This window comes from Salvia miltiorrhiza, chromosome 6 (assembly GCF_028751815.1).
Source record: "Salvia miltiorrhiza cultivar Shanhuang (shh) chromosome 6, IMPLAD_Smil_shh, whole genome shotgun sequence".
NCBI classification, from domain to species: domain Eukaryota; kingdom Viridiplantae; phylum Streptophyta; class Magnoliopsida; order Lamiales; family Lamiaceae; genus Salvia; species Salvia miltiorrhiza.
The window spans coordinates 41,583,219-41,600,490 of NC_080392.1; the positions used below are offsets into that span (position 1 = coordinate 41,583,219).

The following is a 17,272-nucleotide window of genomic DNA, read 5'->3' on the forward strand; positions in this document are numbered from 1 at the left end:
TTGCTGACATGGCAGTCGAATTGAGATGAAAGTTTGAAGTGCATAATAAAATAGATAAGCTCGTTGTCAATGTGTGATCTAAAACATGTAATTGTAGGGTTTGAGATGTCAATCTGGCTGCCATGTTAGCAACGATTTGAGAGTAAAAGTTCGCCGGATGCAAAATTAGAAAGAATACAAAGTTAAGGTATTTATAGGCTGGTTTTAAAGTTGAGGTGTAAAACTAGAAAATGGAAAAACAAATAGAGTATTTACAGGCCAATATCCCTAAAAATTATGATTTCAAATAAATACTCGCAGTTTATTATTTATATCAAATGTCATTGTGATCTATGTAAAATTATCTCTTTTTTACTTTAAAAATAGAGTTAAAATATCAAACTAGCCTATTTCATATAGTAAATTTTAAAATTAGTCTATCAAATAAAAACTTTAAAAATTGGCCACTTTTTTATATAAAAGTACAAAATTACCCCTAACATAAAAATTAAAAAATTTGCCACAAATTCATCCTCACAAACACACTACACATTTAACAAAAAAAAAATCATCACACCAAATCTCTCTCTCTCTCTGCGCGCGAGCGCCGAGTTCAAAATTTTTGTAGGCCACTAACTTAGGGTGCTTTTCAAAATTAGGTCACATTTTTTCGGGCTTGCAAATTTGGGCCATTTATTGTTAATTTTGGCGTAAATGAGCCACATTTGGGCCCGATCGAGCTATTTTGCTCGTGAGACGTGCGTGACTTCACAGTTGGAGCCCGAACACTGATGTGGAATTTTAATTCATTCTTTTATTTGGTATATTTATATACATGTAAAATAAATCATAAAATAATCATAATTAAAAAAACACAAATAAAAAATGAATTAAAAAACAATTTTAAAATACATTAAAATATACAAATAATTGCCTTTGCTCAACGACACATCGGAGGGTCGAAATTAAATTGTAGGAATATATATGTTTCTCAAGATAACAATAATTATTTATATATTTATAAAAAGTCATCTTTTATAATAGGAAAATATTAATTCTCTCTTCTACATGACAATCTAAAATCTCACTATTTGAATTTTTCTCAAATTTCTTTTATTTACACTTATTCTCATTATATACATTCTCAAATGTGTTGGTTGTGAATTCGAGTTTAAAAGCTCGAATTCACAACTAGTTGTTTTGATTGTAAATTCGAGTTTTAAAACTATAATTCACAACCAGTTTGATGAATTCATAACTGAATTGCTAGTGTTAATTGTGAACTTGAGTTTTAAAACTCGAATTCACAATCAACTCTATTGCTAGTTGTGAATTCAAATTTCGTGAATTTGAATTTTTAAATCTTGAATTCACTATTAATAATATTTCTAGTTGTGAGTTGTGAATTCAAGTTTTAAAGCTTGAATTTACAACTACAATTAATGATAGTTGTGAATTCGATTGGTTGTGAATTCACGGATAATTTTTAAATTTTTTATATGCAAGGGTAAAATGGTAAGTGTGGCCAATTTTTAAATTTTTTATCTTAGTAGCCAATTTTTAAATTTATTATTCCAAAATGACTATTTTCAAAATCTACTCTAAAAAAGAACTATTTTTTCTCTCATATTTTATTATAAACTATTCATTTCTTAAATATTCATGCTCAACTCTTGTAACCTATTCCCTTCGTCCTCAAGAGTGTGCATTACTTTTGGTAGCACGAGTTTTAATAAAATATTAGATGAGTGTATTGAGAGTTGAAAAAACTATTTATTATAAAATAAGAGTACGAAATAAAGAGTTAGTGGTGAGTTAATATTAAAAAATTGACAAATGCACACTCTTGTGAAACGTCCCAAAATAAAAATAAAAGCACATTTTTATGTGACGAAGGGAGTATTATGTTGTTTCAAGTAATTGAGACATACAATCTTTATACATTGGACCAAATATTCAAACAATTCCAACGAAATAATCAAATATCAATTGCTATTACAAAATAAATCAAATATATAAACAAATATAACCCACACATTATCGATAGATAAAATTTGAAGTAATGATATTTTCAAATATAAATTCTTTGATACTTCAACTTTGCCGCTTAAATAGGAAGAGAATTGAGCAAAAACAAGTCAGCACTGTAGATTCAAAGTCGATAATGCTAATAGTAGTATTAATTATTAAATGACAAAATTGCCCAAATTATATGTACACGTGTTATACTAACTTTTGACTATCAATCATTATTTATGGAACAGATTGTAATATTATCCATAAATAGATGAAATAATAAAGCACTGAATATTAGATCACACTCCGTTGTATCATCCATTTCGGCACCCATCACGCATTTCACACACTCACACACAAATAAAAAGCCGAGAAAAGATTTAAGAAACTTCGCCTGCAATCTCTGAAAATGACGGAAATTAATTCCGGCGGCCGGAGCTCCAAAGCCTACGACGTCGTAATCTTCGGCGCCTCCGGTTTCACCGGAAAATACGTAATCCGAGAAGCCCTCAAATTCCTCAACGCTCCCAACTCTCCCCTCAAATCCCTGGCCTTGGCGGGCCGAAGCCCGTCGCGGCTGTCGGAGGCCCTCACGTGGGCCTCCGCCCCGAACCCGCCGCCCCAGATCCCGCTCCTGACCGCCGACACTTCGGACGGGGAGTCGCTCGCCCGCCTCGCGTCCCAAGCGAGGATCATACTGGACTGCGTCGGCCCGTTCCGCCTCTACGGGCAGCCCGTCGTGGCGGCGTGCGTCGATTCGGGCTGCGACTACTTGGACATCTGCGGCGAGCCCGATTTCATGGAGAGGATGGAGGCTTCCTACCACGACACGGCGGTGGAGAATGGGTCGCTGGTGATCTCGGCCTGCGGGTTCGACTCTGTGCCGGCGGAGATCGGGCTGCTGTTTCATTCCAAGCAGTGGGCCGGGCCGTCGGCGCCGAACCGGGTGGAGGCGTATCTGAGCTTGGAGTCGGACAAGAGGATTGTGGGGAATTTCGGGACGTATGAATCGGCGGTTCTTGGGGTGGCCAACGCTGATAAGTTGGTGGAGTTGCGGCGCTCCAGGCCGAGGAGGGCCCGGCCCGCGGTATGCTTCTTTTCTTGTTCTATATCGATCAATTTGATGCTACTCTGTTGAGTGTTGACCCCATTTCATTTTGAATTTGGTGGTTTTTAGGTTTGCAGGTAGTAATTGAACATTTTAACTGAAGAATTTGTACATTTTTTGTGCTCGTTTAATCTTGTAGTGTATTAATGTTTATCTTTTTCGCAATTATTAGACCGGAAAAGTTCGAGTAGGGAGAAATGGGATTTAATGAGGAAGATGAAAAATCATCTTTGTGTTGACTTTACGATCCTACTTTATAGGGTCATCTTGAAATTGATATCGATAGATGAAAATTATAGGTGTTAGACTATAAGTTGAAGGCAAAAACTTGTGTACACAATACTAATCTCTTTTAGATGGAATGAAACTTTGAAATATCGAAGGCCGTTGATTATTTCAATCATTTGAGCTAGTTTTGCTTGAATTATATATCCCATTGAAAGGATGAGATTGAAGAAATCTTAATCTTGAGGATAAAAAAAATCCAATCATGCAAAGTAAATGCCCTTAGGTAATGAATCCCTAATTAGGATATCACTAAAATTAGTATTAATCACAGAGTGTGCCTCGATGTATTATAGCAGTGGTCTGATCCATGAAATGTATTTTCAAGAGTCTGACTCAAAGGTGTCTTAGATTTCAGATTGTAGATTTGAGTGATATTACAGCTTTGATCTGAACCATGAAATGCATTTACTAGTCTCGAGGTTTTTCTCCTCAATACAAAAACAAAATGTGTTAAACTAAGCTCTCTACTAACCTATCATTAATTTCAGATTCCTGGACCTGCTCCTCCGAAGGGCTCCATCATCGAGCACGAGAAGCAGCTCGGCCTCTGGGCTTTACGCCTGCCATCAGCGGATTCTGTTGTCGTACGAAGAACCCAGGCCGCATTGACTGAAAACCCCCACGGTTTACCCGGTGTGAACGAGAGTGTTGAGCACGTGAAGAAGAGGGAGGACTTCTGGTCATCCGCGAAGCCAGCCCATTTCGGTGTGAAATTAGGCTCGAAATCGTTGCTTGGTTTGTTTCCGGTGATCACACTTGGTGTATTCTTGGGGCTCTTGAGCAGAAGCAGAGTGGGGAGATGGCTTCTGCTCAAGTTCCCCTCGTTCTTCAGCCTCGGATGGTTCAGGAAGAAGGGGCCTTCCGAGGAGGAAGTCGCGAGTGCTTCCTTCAAGATGTGGTTCGTGGGACGGGGGTACTCGGACAGCAGTCTAGCTTTGCAGGGGGACAAGAAGCCCGACACGGAAGTGGTGACGAGGGTGATGGGGCCGGAGATTGGATATCTGACGACCCCAATCGTGCTGCTTCAATGCGCTCTTGTGCTGCTGAATGAACGCGATAATCTGCCTAAAGGAGGAGTTTATACGCCTGGGATCGTGTTTGGCCCGACTGACCTTGAGAAACGCCTACAGGAGAATGGGATATCGTTTGATTTCATCTCCAAGAAAGGCCTTTCTTCCTGAACACTGCTGCCTGCCTCATCTAAAGCTTTGAACATCTTACATTCCATGATACAGTGAAACAATGCTTCTTGTTGAAATTCTTGGTATGAAAATCAGTCACAAAATGCATATAATCTGTTGTTGTTGTTGTTTTTTTTTAATCAATTAATATTTAAATAAAAAAAATTAAAAACTGTGTCCCAATGAATTCAAATCCAAAACCTTTGATCTTAGATATTAACCACTTTACCGCTAGATTGACACACGTACACACCAATGAATTCGAAATCAAGACTGTGAATTCGAAATCAAGACCGTTGATCTTCTAGATCAAACACACGTGTACACCGTATAATCTGATATATATTTTTATATATAAATTACATAAGTAATAAAGAAATTTAAAGACCGCACAACGATGAGCTTGAATCCAGGATCTCAGGCCTTGGACATTAACCGTCTACAGCTAGGCCAACACATGCACACAGTATAATCTTATGATATTCTCTTTGTCCACGAAATGAATACTCATATTTTCTTTTTGATCCGTCCATCAAATGAGTACTCATTTACTTTTTTGATAAGTGTACCCCACAATAAAAGTGGATCATTTATTCCACACACACTTAATCAATTTCTTAAAATTCGTACCACTCCGGAATAAGTAGTCATTATATGTTGCTTATTCAAGAACCCCGGAATAGGTACTCATTATATGTTGCTTATTCAAGAACTACAAAGCAAAAGCACAAATAAGAAAAGCCCAAGTTATAAAGTAAGTTGATGGGAACGATGGCTGAAGCCCATCAACTTTTCCTTCTTGTTTTAAGTTAAATAATGAGTTAGAAAATTGAGTTTAAAAAAAATCTTAATTAGACGAAAAAATTGGAAGAGTATATAATACAAGTAACATATTATAATAGGATTATATTTGTAAATTGATAATAGTTTATAAGATAATAAAAAAAATAAATTAAGGTTAAAAAACTTATTTTTTTTAAAGAACTTATAAATTATTAAAGCTTAATTTTATAACTTAGGAGCAAGCCCGGCTCGTTAACATTTAAAAAAAGGAAAATTAATTAATTTTCGACCGTTGCACGATTCAATTCTTTTTATGTAATTTTCAATTCCTAATGTAATTGAATTTCCAAATTGCAATTTAATATCCCAGGTTCCTCAAAAAAAAAAAATTAATATCCCAAGGGATGGCTATATAGAGAGGTGGATGCTCATGCTCTAACTACTTATACATGGCGCAAGCGTGAGCCCCATTATCTCCTAAGATTCTAACAGAAGGGATATATGCTGCATTCACCTGAGTTAAATTCTCGGTAGTTTTAACAAAACCCTACAATTTTCTGATCCAAAATTTTACACATTTCACAATTTATACTGAAAAATACTAGTTGCCATTGCTTTACATGATTTCAAAATCCCACATTTGGAACACTGAATTGATTTGGATATACTTTAGTAGCTGGAAAACAGACTTATCACAGTAAAAATGAGGGAAATTTGTTTTAATGTATAAAAATAATTTAAAGATTTAACATACACAGTAGAAGTTGGTACATAAACTGGTAGAACAAATGTACACTATTTCTTTTTCCTACCCGGGCCAGCCTTGGTCTTTTTGTTAGCAGAATTCTTCTCAGATGTCTCCTGTCATAAACAAGAGACCATAATGATTCTCACCAAATTTATTATCAACAGGGATACTACCAGCAAATAACAAACCAAACTAGTAATTCTTTTCTAGAGCGATACACCATAGCTCAAAACCCTGCCTTGGGAGTAAAACAGAGTTGTAAAAGAAAACATGAATATCAACTGCATAACCAAAAATGTAGAGCACCTGTGAATTTTGTTAGAATTTCATACATATTACTCATAGCAGAACTTCTTTTACTATTATGTGACTTAACTAAGGCTGAAACATTGCTCTCTCGACTTCATGAGCCACTGCACAAGCTTCCAAGCCAAGACCAACAGATGCTGCAAATCAGCTTAGGGATGGAAGTGATGCTACAGTAGCATTCACCTTAAGCATGTCACCACCCATTTCAACACCAATTAAGATTACAACGAAAAATTCAAGAAATAACTCTATCTGGTCATGTTGCATTAGGATTGAAGGGGTTCTATCTGAGAGTAAATTGGAGGATAAAGATTTCCAACAGATGCCAAAAATAGATCAAAAGATTTGGTAATGGATTTGAAATCCATAGTTCTCATTTTCCAAAATCTTTGTTTGCTCTTAAATTCTTCTACCCAAACTTAGTTTACAGTCTCTTAGAAGCTTAACTTCTCCAACAGGGGCAGGCAATATACAGATTAACTGAAAATATCTTCAGATTCCTAGAACTCCACTTTCTTTGGCTGACAACGATTATAGTTTTTTTTTTTTTGAGAGAGACAACGATTATAGTTGTTAACACAGAGTCCTTGCACTTTTATTTGCACTAGCAGAAATCATGAGCATTGTAAGTGATTTGTACATCTATCCAAAATAATCAACAAATTAATGCTCATTTTATTCTATTTATATTTTTTCTGAAACAATAACACAAACAAATCGAGAGTCGTAACAGATACAAATGAAAAGAAACTTTGAAGAACTGGGTACAAGTTCATGTAACATATTCCTATATTATCTTGAATTTCTCAAAACAACCTAATTCAAGGGGTAATCAAGGCACTCCAGCACAACTAAGTAATTTTACAATTTATCTAAAATATCCCAGTGTCTGCACATGATTTTAATTCAGCATATTACAAATGGCATGATGCATAGAGGTAGTTATAAAAAGGGAAATGCATATTTCAGCCCCTGCACTTTTCACTTTTCTTTTTACTCTTCTTCTTTTGGAATATAGTCAAGTGCAAGGATAATATCTATGACTAATGGACCCAATTATGAAAAAAATAACAAAAGCTGAAAGCAACGGGACCAAAATATTGGTATTCCCAAATAATAAAGCAAGATGTTCATCACTAGATTCTATATTTTGATAATAAAAGTATTAATGAAAAGTGCTATGGTATCAATATAATCCTGCTTGCGAAAATATAAAGAAGTATGCAGGAACGGATATGCCCACAAACAACCAACCCTTTTAGCCAGCCGTCAAAGAACTAATAATTGAATTATTCAATCAACCAGAAAATACAGTTTTGATTCTTAGTAGAAAGAAAAATACCTTTCGTTTAGCAGGTACCGATGTGTTTGTAACCGGTTTAAAGAATGATTCCAACCTGCTCAGAGCAACAGAGTGAGAAAATGAACTATATCAAGGTTAAAATATTCATTAGATCTCTTATTCATCAGCCAATTCATACCGGCCCTGGGACGATTTATTCTTGGCTGCCTTGATTTTTTCAATTGCCTAGACAACATGGATTGAACAACATATTACAAATGTGATAATGTGTCTTTTCGGCAGTTTTTTGGGGTTGGTTAGTCGCTATTGATACAAAGGAAAGTGGGCATGTACCTTGGTTACTCTGTCACTGTTGAATCCATTTTCATTTACCAAAAAGCTTATCAATCCCTAAAGTAGAAATAGATAAAATTGTCATATATCAAAATGCAAAACAAGTTTAAGAAGATTGCCAAAGCCAATTGCCTGTTCATCTGGAGGTGACCACTTAAGCTCATCATCATTAGTTAACACTGATGGTTCTTTAAAGAGCGTTCGAGCTTCTTGATATGGCCAATCTTCTGGTATCTGGTACCTGAAAGAATATAGTTGCATATAATCATTGAGTAAAATGAAATAGTCTGAGGTACTACATAGATTATCAGAAAAGACAATATTACTTGCACGAACTACTAAAAATACAAATCTACAACTCCTTAATTCCCGTGCCGAAACCAAACGTGTCAAGATTCGTGGGACGGAGGGAGTATTTTAAGAAAGCAAATTGCTTTTGTTCAGTAGGACAGTATTAGCATATGCATACATCTAATTCTATAGATCACAACCAGCCATCAAAGCAAGAAATTAAGATACAACAGATATAAAAATGAAATATGATCTATAGCACACTTGGAAGGGTTTTCATTCTAATAATTTCTGTCTGACTCCTTCCGTAACTCGTAAGATCCACTAGAATATTTAGTGTTATATTCTACTCATCACATAAGAGATTAAACTTTATGTTCAATGCAAACTGCACAATGCTGAACATGAGATTAGTTATCTCCGAGCAAAAAAAAAAAAAATTCTCTTTAGTAAAGAACATTACACATCCTGTTTCTATTAATATAATTGAATATGGTAAACTTAAGCACTTGATACAAAATATGCAGCACCTTTCTTTATTGATATTCTCCAGAATGTTCTCAATCGAGCCATGTTGGCGAATCAGCTTCAAAGCAGTCATTCCTCCAATACCTGAGAAGGTTCAGCACATCTTAGATGAATTTATAGAAAAATCAAAGCAGTAAGGATTTATTTCCAAATTTAGCTTGTGGTAGGGGTTAGGATGCCAGGGTGGGAAGAAAGATATATGCAGCAGTAAGTTGGAATGAATACCCACTTAAGTGTTACCCAAGTCCATATTAAATTTAAGGATAGGCAAGTCATTTTCTTGATCTAGTAAAGACAGAAACAGAACAGAGCATTGAGGTGATGAGAGTGATCTTTATGCAAAATCAAAGAGAGTACATTTCCTACAGATCAGTTACCAGAAAAAAATTTAAATTTGAGAAGAATAGACACAACTGCTGATTAGAGAAACATTCAAGGCAGCAATGGAAAATATAGGAGCAAGGAAGCAGATTTTTTTCCAGAACGAAAGCTCATCTTATTACATTGGCACTTATAGACTTCAGTACTGCACTAACTCCATTTTATTGCACCTGCTTTAAGACTACTGATACCAGCATTAGAGCATAATCATTGGGTTAAGTGGACTTCCATTTAAGTGCCTTTCCAACTGAACATGCCACCGTGCTGTGTGTTTAACAATGAACTGATTAAAACAATTCTGTGCTAAGGGTGTTACGTCAAACTATCCCAGCGCCCTCCCACTACTTTACTACATACACAAGGAAAATGGAGGAAAAGTCCTTGATACCACTTGGACAGGTTGCGCAAAATTACCTCTAATGCTATCACAGTAATCACAACCACAGAGAATGCAAAAGTCTATAAATTGGTCCATTGTGAGATTCAGTTCCTCCAGAACCTGTAACCATCAGTGAATCAGACACAGCAAGTTTAAAAATTGACTGAAATTCCTTAGTACCTTTGAGACTTCAAATTCCATCACTGGGATCTTTTTTGAACTAGGATCCATTAAATGGCGCAAAAACTTCGGAGCTCCAAAAGTAAGGGAATCCATGTCCTCAGAAGCTACAGCATAAACCTAACGAGCAAATGAACTTTACATATACGTACCGAGAACAAAGTAAATCATATCCCATTACTTAAGTTAAATTGTCTTGTTCATAGGGTCTCAGCCATGACACTTCAGAGCACTGATATAGACATAGTAATTCTCTATAATTAAAGAAAAGCTTGAAGCTATTCTTGTTTTGTAGCTATATTTATCACAGATTAGTTTCACCAAGAATTGTTATGACAGCGCTTTTTATCAGATAATCAATGCTATTAACATGTGTACCTTGTCTGCTTTACAAAGTGCGGCACATTGAGCCTCTGCTTCAGAAGGAGCCTAACAAGTGATAACAAATACTATCATGAGAACTGATTTATGGTCCCCGTCCCAAGCCAAATACAGGATTAGATGAAGGAATATGTGTAAAGCACAGAGTTTATGAAAGAACTTATTTCTTTGAATCACCTCAATCACCGGTACTCCCATAAGTCTAAGAAGCTTCTTGCAATCATCATTGTGCTGTTTTGTGACCTGAGCAATTCAAAGTGAATGTCCTAAGTTGTTTTGAATAAGCTGTAGTGAGTCTATTCTATAAATACAACTAAGAGGAAAGTAAAATCTACGTATATAAGTATAATATGATTAAAATTGCAGAACAAGATACAGCTGTATAGTTCAAAGGCCAAAAGAATGCGAGCTCACCTTTACAGTTCTTTTACTGAATTTTTCAATATCCTCCTTGTTCCCAGTCTGCAACAATAAAAGCAATATGTTATGAGAGTTATCAGTACACAATAATTGAGAAGAAGGATTGCTGGACTTGATCAAAAGGAGCAATTGGGCTATAGATGGGTGGTAGATATAAAAATGAATTTTTGCAAGCGTCTATTTGAGTAATCAACCTCCTGTGCGGTATTTAGGTCCTCAGTAGCATCTGCTCGTTTTGAGTATCTGCATTCAGAAATTCAGCAGTAACCTACCATCCAAGATTAATAATACAACGGAGTAAATAAAAACAGCATCTATGGGGCATCAAATACCGCTTTGCAAGTTCTTGCTTCTTCAAGTCTGGTGGTTTTCCATCAAACACATAGCTATTGAGAAAACGGAGAACACCTTAGAAAGAGCTATAAAAATAGGAAACATGATACAAGCAACACGAATAGGAGGGAAGGAAACAAGTTACACTGGTTTAATTCCAGCCTCCAAAAGTCTGATTGTCCTAGAGAACATCCCTTGCAAGTGACTGAAAAACATAATATGAGAGGGGAGGGATGTATATACAAACAATGATGATGAGTGGAGAATGTGAGAGTTTTGTAAAAATATAACAATTTAAACCAATCAAGCTACCATCTCCTAGAAAGCATGCTCTTGCAACTAACAGCCATACAATGTGCATATCAGCTATTGCAAGAATGATTAGATTACTTGTTTTCTGCAATATGATAAAGAAATGTATTCAACAGTATTCCTCTATTCACATCTATAGGTATAAACAAGGTTGAAAATATCATATTTTAAAAATATACCAGTACTTTGGTTTTAAATATATACCATGGATATATAGATAGCACTGTGGATATGGGTGACGATTTATTAATTTATTTAAATTTAACATGGATTTTTCGGGAATGTCACAACAAACTTTAATTAAATAGTACAATGAAATTATATAGTATTTATAATGATGAATATATAATAAACCATATAAACATTGTGTTTTTACTAAAGGGGGAAAAAAAGCATTGTTTGATACTACAGTAAGACTCATAGTGTTCTTAGCACCAAAAGATGCCCTATGAGGTCGAATACATAAAACGGATGCAACTAATGAATAACTTTTTACATTTGCAATTAATTATTTTACGTTTTCTAATTTACCAATAAATCAATGGTATGGTTGAAACTACCAACTTTTTTCGAATTTCTACAATATTTGAATCAACATTCACCCAATTTGTACTATGATTTCACAATATTTTACCATCATAATGAAAAGAGAAAATATTTACCCTTATTAGTATCGATATCAGAACCCTAAAAAATGTGAAATATCCCAAATATTTCAATCATTTGGTATAAGGATATAGCAATAACCTTTTTTTTCACATGACGCATTTTTTACTCCAGTAATTAACATTGAGGACCTAGGGAACTGTTTGTGAAATCTGTAACACCATACATGCAGAAACCTTTAAATTTTGTCAAAAAGGGAAGCTTTACTACATAGATGAAGAACGGTTCCTAATTCCAACTTATGATAAACCTACACAACATGAGATGTCTTAAAAGCTTGCACATAGAGATCCAATACCTAGTCACATCACCAGCTTCATTAGTGAGCATTTCAGTGCCGCTTCTTCCAACAACAATCTGCCATCATCATAAAAAATAAATTATCGAGGTATTAAGTTTTTTCTCGCTGCACTAGGCTCTGAGATTTCGTTCATTATAACAATGTAGCCACTACAAAATCATGTATCCACACTATCAAATGATAAGTTCATTCCTCAAACGCAAAAGCTCAAACAGACCCCAGCGAACGGCCAGATGGAATATTTTTCTTTACTAACAGGATTCCCATATCATTTCTCCATTTGAAAAGACACATTTTGTTCATAAGAGAAAGGGGAATTTACGTACAAGGAATTGGTATATGCTCATGCTGGCATCGATAGCGATTTTGCGGCCAAAATAGCTCTCAAATTTCTGCTCTTTCATCGAGTTTGGCGCATTGTCGGCCAACAGCTTCGTTAAACCCTATAAATTTCGCGAAATTCAAGAGTTGAGACTGTATATACAATTATGCAATGTTGATAGTGAACGAAAGAAATGGATACCTTTATTCCCATTTGATTAGCACAAAAGTGAAGAAATGGCAAGGAATTTGTCGACAGTTAGAAAGAAATGGTAGCAAGGGAGAGTGGGGAGTGTAGGGTTTTGGTTCTTCCCGCCTATTTGAGAGTGCCTTTGATGCGAGGAAGTATATGCTTACAATTTTTGTTCAAACTATCACTTTAAAGCATGTGAAGTGGGCGAGCTCCTTTGGGCCTCCATAGAGGTGGAGCTCTGCTATAGTCCTATTATTTGAAAATCGATTTCTAAATAAAATAAATATTAATATTAATTTCTAAAACTAAAAATTTAAATTACAACTGAATAAGATAAAATTGTGCTCAATTATACTCGACTAAAATCTTGTTGGGGTGGTGATTGACTCGGTCATTGCGGATGCTTGTACCTCGAGCGAAATACACTCAAAATTTCGGTGGAGCTCGTTATGTAGAGTGTTGGTCGAAGCCTCGTTTTCTCCTCATCTCTCCATTTCATAGCATTGTCCCCTTCATCTCATATTGTGCAAAAATAATACACGCAAACATGTTATCGTTGAGTTGTTTTTTTTTTTTTTTTCAGAGTTGAGCAGGATCCTTTGATAATAGCTCAACGTGATTGAAGAACGCCAAAAGCTCGTTCTATGTCCTTCCTTGCAGCTTCTTGAATCACTTTGAACCTTTTCTTCTTCTCGTTAATTGGGAATGTAGGAATCTTCATGAACATTGGCTAATTCGGATAGATGTAGTCGGTTAAGTAGTACCTCATACTGTAGTGAGAGGTGTTAGCCTCGAATTGCACCTACAGAGCCCTTCGCGCAAGAACATCGTTAAACAACAATAACTGATTAAGCACGTTGATGTTGTTATTTGAGCTGAGGACCCCAAAATAAGCATGTCAGATCCACAAATCCTAAGATGCATCGCCTCGCGGATAATTGTTGGCTCGTTGTGATCACCTTGGGTGTGAGCTACTTGCCACGCCGTCGGACAATTCTTCCAAGTCCAGTGCATGATTAAGGCTCCCAAACCTTTCTGGAAAGTCGTGTTTTACTTCGTGCATAGCTAGCAACCTTAGGCAGTCGGTGCTATAGCTTAAAATACTACATCTGACTTAATTTGAAGCACAAGACTTTTAAACATCATCTCATCTGGAGCTCGAAAGACTGAGTTAAGCATTAGATGGTGAAAGTGAGGTGTCATTTGAAAATGCCACATCTAACTAGGGGTGAGCATTCGGGCAGTTCGGGTTGAAACCAAACCGTACTGGAAAAACTCGAACCCAAACCGCCCTAAAAAATTCAAATCAAACCAAACCATTTCAGTTGCCAAAACCGAACCAAACCGCACCGTAAATTTTCAGTTCTGTTTGGTTTGGTTTGGTTTGGCTTAAACTGTTTCATTTTTTTATTTTTTAACCTAAGATATTTTTCCCAAAATGGAATAATTTTGCTCTAAATAAAAAGGGAGATTAGCTTCAACAATGTTAAATAAAAAAGGAAAAACATAAACCCTAGCTTTAAAATGCTAAATATTGAATTTGAATCTAAAATAAAACCCTAATGTTTAATAATTTAATAATTAATTATTTTTAAAATATATAATATATTATAATAATTAATTCGGGTGGGTTCGGTTTAAAAACCTTTCAAATCGAACCTAAACCGAAAATTGGCAGTTTGAAAATTTTTAAACCGAACCGCACCATTTTATCTATAAAAACCGAACCAAACCGCCCGATTTAGTTCGATTTGATTCGGTTTGACGGTTTCGGTTCGATTTTGCTCAGCCCTACGTCTAACTTTTGAGCATCATCTAATCTGGAGCTTGAAAGATTAAAATTGACTATTAATCATCGAACTTTTGACTTTTAAGTATCATCATTTGAAACTCGAAAGACCACAATCAATTTTCGCTCATTGTATTATTGAGTATTACCATTTGAAGTTTGAAAGATCATAATTGACTTTCTATTAGACACCAAAAGCGTGATGTTAAAAGAATTAAAAATATAAAAGATGCTACCTAGAATTGTGAATTATGGTATTTCTAATATGTTTTGGTAGTTTTGCTATATAAAACTAATAGATACATACGCATATCTTTCTCTATACACATATATTGATTTGTTGTAAGTTTTGGAAGATCGGAATGAAATTAAATTTAGGGATCTCACCAAATAAATATTTCGGCTATTCATTATTTTTTACACTAATTATTGGTTGTATATATGTTTCATAAATTATTTAAGAGGTGGTTCAGAAACTATATATATATACATATATTAAAACAAATAAATATTAGATTACATGTAATATTGCTCTCATCATCTCTTGAAGTATCATGTTCTTTCATACTATAACACTAGTCTAATAAGGGGTTTTGAGAGCCGAGTACTCAAGAAGAAAACAATGGTTAATGCAGAAGTCATCAAACAATGAGTTCTCAAACTCTTTTCCATGATAAATTTTGATTCTGCCAACATTCAGTCCATATTGTGCACCAAACATTTTATATAGTTTATTAAACTGACAAAAAGTTTCAGATTTTGTTTTCATGAATGCAACCCATGTATATTTTGAGTACTCATCAGCAAACACAAGAACATACCTCTTACCTCCAAAACTTTCAACCTCAATAGGACTCGTCAAGTTCATATGTAGCAGTTCAAAGCATCTGGTGGTGTTGCATGTTGACAACATTGGATATGCAGTCTTTAGTTGCTGCCTCTTCTGACAAGGTTGGTATACAACATCTCGTTTGATCACAAACTTTGGGAGTCCATGAACAACATCATTTGCAATGAGCTTATGGAAATTCTTGAGATCAACATGGCCGAACCTTTGATGTCGCAACTCAACATCATTCAACTTGGCAACATTACAAATGTTATTATCCTCATTTTTGTAGCGGATGTTAGAAGATCTTCTACGCATCATCACACATTGATTGATGTTGTTAAACACTTTACATATTTTCTTGTCAAACTTCACCAACATGCCTGCATCACATAACTGACTTATACTAATTAGATTAGCTTCGAGTCCATCAACATGATAAACATCTCTCAATCTTGGAAACCCTTTAACATTCAGAGTGCTTTTACGCAGAAATTTTCTTTTTGCACCTCCTCCGAAAGTAACATTCTTTCATTTGTTGAGACATAGTCAGTGAGCAACGCTTTAAAACCTGTCATGTATCTAGAACAGCCACTATCAAAATACCAACTTTCAGAAATGTTAGCATGTAAAGATGCGTATATAACATTGCAAGGTTCATCATATTTTTCAGTGTTGGACATTTCTTCAAAATCAAACCTGCTAATGTTACTAACATTCACCACTGAGACATTTAACACAGTAGAGTTTAACGTGACCTGGAGTTGAGCAATAATGGCACGCATAGGACTTAGGTTTCCCCTTTGATTTCTCTTCACGTGAAAATCCTATGTTAGTAATATTTTCCATGATCACACTAACATTTCTCTCTTTGGCACTCACAGTGGTATTGTGATGTTCATTCAACATATTGAGCACTTCAGTTATGTGTCCTAATTTACATCGACCAGTTTGAACTTGAGACAACACTTAATTAAGATCAAAGGTACTTTTGTTTAGATGCTCAAATGTTCTTTCAACACTGACAACCTTATCTTTGAGCTTACCCAATTCAACATCACGTTATGTTAGATGGCCTTCAATTCTGGTAACCTCATCTTTCGACTTTCGATTCTCATCTAGCAACAGACAGATGTCATTCCTCAGTTCTCCACATTGATTGTCCACTTCTTCATACAAGGCTTTATTGTTCTTCATTTCTTTTAGTGGATCAATCATATGTTCTTCAACAACAGCAGTACAAGAAACATCCAGTATGTTAGTATTGAATTCACCAAGAAATATTATTTCATACCAGTTTGTTGTGTTAGTGGAGCTCTCCATTTCATCAACATCTTGAATGTTTGGAGCAATGTTATCAACATTCATCAAATCTGGTTCAGTATCATCATCAGAGATAACAGCAAGCTCTTCAAGGGCTTCTATCACTCCAGCTTCTGACATTTCATCCTCATCAATAGTTGCAGACAACAAAAATTGTTCTTTCTCAGATTCTGAGTAAGAACTAAGGGTGGCTGTAAGTCTAGCTTGTCTTTTTCTCGCAACTGTAGCACACTCATTTGCATAGTGGCCCATGCCTTGACAACCCCTGCATTAAATGTTGTCAGCATTTCTCATCTCTGATGTTGGACTACTGTAGTTCCTCTTAACATTAGAGATGTTAGATGAGGATCCCACTGACATCATTTTGTCTCCAGATTTATTATTTGCTTTCTTCAAAGACTTCATCATGTTGTTGAAGTTATTGACCAACATGATAAGATTAACATCATCATCTTCCAGATCAGCATCTGCGCTCTCAACATTGTCAGTAACATCAATCGTAGAAGCATATTTGTCAACATGAAAGCAACATTCTTATGATAGTAATCAAATTTTTGCTGCTCAAGATTCATCTTGAATGTTACTAACTTACTAACT

At 35.5% G+C, this 17,272-nt stretch overlaps 2 protein-coding genes across 2 annotated transcripts; one reads left to right on the top strand and one right to left on the bottom strand.

The window, feature by feature from the left end:
* Positions 1 to 2,251: 2,251 nt before the first annotated feature.
* Positions 2,252 to 4,685, top strand: LOC130989633 (probable mitochondrial saccharopine dehydrogenase-like oxidoreductase At5g39410). Its single transcript, XM_057913662.1, has 2 exons — positions 2,252 to 3,082; positions 3,880 to 4,685. Exons 1-2 carry the CDS (start codon positions 2,405 to 2,407, stop codon positions 4,570 to 4,572), a joined length of 1,371 nt encoding a protein of 456 aa, XP_057769645.1. The 5' UTR covers positions 2,252 to 2,404; the 3' UTR covers positions 4,573 to 4,685.
* Positions 4,686 to 6,059: 1,374 nt separating this feature from the next.
* On the bottom strand, positions 6,060 to 12,902 carry LOC130989641 (flap endonuclease 1). The gene is made up of 17 exons (XM_057913672.1): positions 12,744 to 12,902; positions 12,547 to 12,663; positions 12,218 to 12,276; positions 11,087 to 11,146; positions 10,941 to 10,994; positions 10,803 to 10,851; positions 10,603 to 10,650; positions 10,366 to 10,431; positions 10,186 to 10,236; positions 9,808 to 9,927; positions 9,663 to 9,747; positions 8,870 to 8,951; positions 8,181 to 8,289; positions 8,049 to 8,105; positions 7,894 to 7,940; positions 7,755 to 7,809; positions 6,060 to 6,216 (listed from the first exon to the last, which is right to left on the bottom strand). Exons 1-17 carry the CDS (start codon positions 12,753 to 12,755, stop codon positions 6,151 to 6,153), a joined length of 1,137 nt encoding a protein of 378 aa, XP_057769655.1. The 5' UTR covers positions 12,756 to 12,902; the 3' UTR covers positions 6,060 to 6,150.
* Positions 12,903 to 17,272: the final 4,370 nt, after the last annotated feature.